At 39.4% G+C, this 2,897-nt stretch overlaps 1 protein-coding gene across 1 annotated transcript; it reads left to right on the forward strand.

Annotated features, from left to right (window-relative positions):
- Positions 1-556: 556 nt before the first annotated feature.
- LOC131306537 (uncharacterized) lies at positions 557-2,243 on the forward strand. The gene is made up of 2 exons (XM_058332831.1): positions 557-1,013; positions 1,181-2,243. The coding sequence occupies exon 2, from the start codon at positions 1,183-1,185 to the stop codon at positions 1,711-1,713; it is 531 nt and encodes a 176-aa protein (XP_058188814.1). The 5' UTR covers positions 557-1,013; positions 1,181-1,182; the 3' UTR covers positions 1,714-2,243.
- The last annotated feature ends 654 nt before the right edge of the window (positions 2,244-2,897 follow it).

Raw genomic sequence — 2,897 nt, forward strand, 5'->3', positions numbered from 1 at the left:
ACGATCCAATTTGATACTCATATTTTTTTGATAATATATCCACTGGCTCACCAGTATGGAAGACCAATCTTAACTTCCATTAGAGGGGTTCAATTAAAGTCAACATAAAGTAACGAATAAAATGACCTAATACAGCAATTGATAGTACGCAACTACGCAAGTAAGGGTCAAACTAAAAATTAATTTATTGAGGACTAATTCAATACTCATATATATATCCAGTTAAACAAATGAAACGGCCTTATATCACTCAAAAATGGAATAAGAGTATGCGAACCGAAGTAGAAAAACGTACTTTCGATGGAAACGGCTTTTCAGTGCCCTTTGTACCACTGAAGAGCCAAAACAGCACTATGAATAGGAGTACGTAGGTAGGAAAAACAATACTCCCCTCTGAGTCCACTTACATCTGAAGAGAATATGTTTCATTGACTCTACTTCATCCTGAGCGCACTGGGCTTCTTGCACATTTTCGATGGAAGGGATTTGCCTTAATTGGTAGCAACCACCATTTCTCAAAACCCTTCCCATAAATAATTGGACAAAAATTTATGGGCAAATTTCACTCAGACCCCCTGAGGTATCTGACAAAGACAGACAGTACCCCCCAGTTTTGAGAAATGGCAGGGACCTCCCTTGTCAGAAACGGAACCCAAACGGAGCTAACCATGAACTTGGAATTACTTTTATGCCCCTCAGTAAAATTCAAAGACTTCACGCGGGTTTGCAGGTGTCTGAGATAGATTAGACATGGTGCAAAAGTGGGTTTAGCTTTCACCCATCTCAAGGTAAAGTGGTAGGTGGAATTGGCGGGAGATTTGGGTTGCATGCATATGGGATCTGTATATATATACACCACTATACGTCTATACCTACTCATAACAGTTGTACAAAAACAGAGCCAAACAAAACCCACTTTCAGCAGAGGAAAAAATATGTGAAAATGGGTTAGGCTTTTGATCGATTCTACAAAGAAAGGGAGATAACTGTTAGATATCAGTTGTACATAGGAGGTATCAAGATAGAGGGCTTCAATCGATGGTTGATCTTGAGAGGTAGGTGTCAAAAAATCCTTTTTTTCCTTTCATTCCAAATTTTTTTCTGACTCGTTATGAAGTCTGTATTTTGAGAATCGTATAACCATTGGGTTTTGGGTATTTTTTGTTCGTTTCTATTTCAGGCATGGATACTCCATTGTATTTCGACATTAATGTCCACTTCAGAGGAAGGATGACTGAGATTAAGAACATAGACCCACTGGCGTACTCCTACATCGATTTGTTGGAAGATGTCACTGAAAGGAGTTTATCTGTTCTGCCATGCAATACAGGTTGTACCATCACATTTTTGTTTCAAGTCCCTGGGTCTAATGAGAAGATTGTTGTTGGGTGCGACTTAGATGTAGTGGACATGTTTAGACTCTGTTCTAGGACATGTCTTATTGACTTGTTTGTTGATGTAGGTGATGCTGATGGTCTTGGTTATACATTACCTATAGGTCCTCAAGTTGATGTTAATGTTAATGAGTTTGTCCATCCTCAAGTTCATGTCAAAGTTAATGAGTCTTTCCATCCTGAAACAGATTTTTCTATTTTTAATGTTCATGAGTCTGCCCATGAAGTGGTTATTAGTGATGACACATCTGATAATGATCCCTTTGCAGTTTGGGTAGATGCATCTGAAATTAGTAGCGATGGGTTGTCTAGTTACTAATCTGATGATGAAAGTGGTAGGGAATCCTCTGATCATGATGATAATGACCATGGTGATAGTGGTTCTAAGTCTAAAGGCTTTGACAGTAGCACATTTGGCCATGAGTTTTATGTTGAAAAAGAAGGTCCTATTAAATTTGAAGTTGGTATGCTTTTTGGTGATATAAACAAGTTTAGGGAAGTTCTCAAAGAGTACACCATTCAACAAGGTTGTAAAATTGTTAGGGATAAGAATGAAAAGGGAAGGGTTACTTGTCACTGTGCAGCTTTAGGTTGTGAGTGGAGGATTCATGCATCTCTTATACCTGATGACATAACATATAAAATTAGGTCATACAATGGAGAGCATACCTGTCTAAGTTCAACCATTAGTGTTGAGGCAAACTCTACTTGGATTGCAAAGAAATTTGCTACCACATTGAGGGCAAATCCTACAATGACCCTTGATGCCATGCAAGCAGAGTTGCAACAAAAGTTTGGGATTGAGGCCTCTAGAATTCAACTGTATAGAGCTAAAAGAAAAGCCATGGAAGAGATGCTGGAACTTGTAATGGTTGAACTTAGACCGTTGTACCAACTCAATCCAAAAGCCATGGGATTGAGGCCTCTAGAATTCAGTTTCCCTCCTTTCTAATTCTTCAACCGTTGTACCAACTCTTCCAGCCAATGCATTCGGATTGTCATTGGATACATATCCAGATTCTGGCACTTGTGATGCTGGAACTTGTAACTGGGTAGGCATACTGATGGGGTTGCACCAGTCCCAGGCATGACAACCACCTTGCTCAACCTCATCTTGACAACGATAATATAGCTTGCCCGGATTTTTTTCAGATTCCGAAATTTTCACCGCAGCCCTTTTCCCGCAATAGCAAGTCCTGTTCTTATACTTGATATAATTTTGATTTTGAGAGCTTCCTCTTGTGCTGGAAGACATTTTGGCAAATGAAACCTAAGAATGCAAATTAATCATGCGAAATTAGGAAACTTTACACAAATGCAAGTAGAACACCTTAGTAAATGGATGGATGGAGAGAGAGAGAGAGAGAGAGAGAGAGAGAGAGAGAATGAAATGCAGAAGAAGAGAGGAGAAACATACCTGAGAGAGAGAGAGAGAGAGTGAAATGCAGAAGAAGAGAGAAGAAACATACCTCAGAGGGGAAGAGAGAGACATGCCAAATGGGT

This window comes from Rhododendron vialii, chromosome 11a (assembly GCF_030253575.1).
Source record: "Rhododendron vialii isolate Sample 1 chromosome 11a, ASM3025357v1".
Lineage (NCBI taxonomy): Eukaryota > Viridiplantae > Streptophyta > Magnoliopsida > Ericales > Ericaceae > Rhododendron > Rhododendron vialii.

Coding starts and splice junctions, on each gene's coding strand:
- LOC131306537 (XM_058332831.1), top strand. CDS start 1,183: ATGGATACTCCATTGTATTTCGACATTAATGTCCACTTCAGAGGAAGG.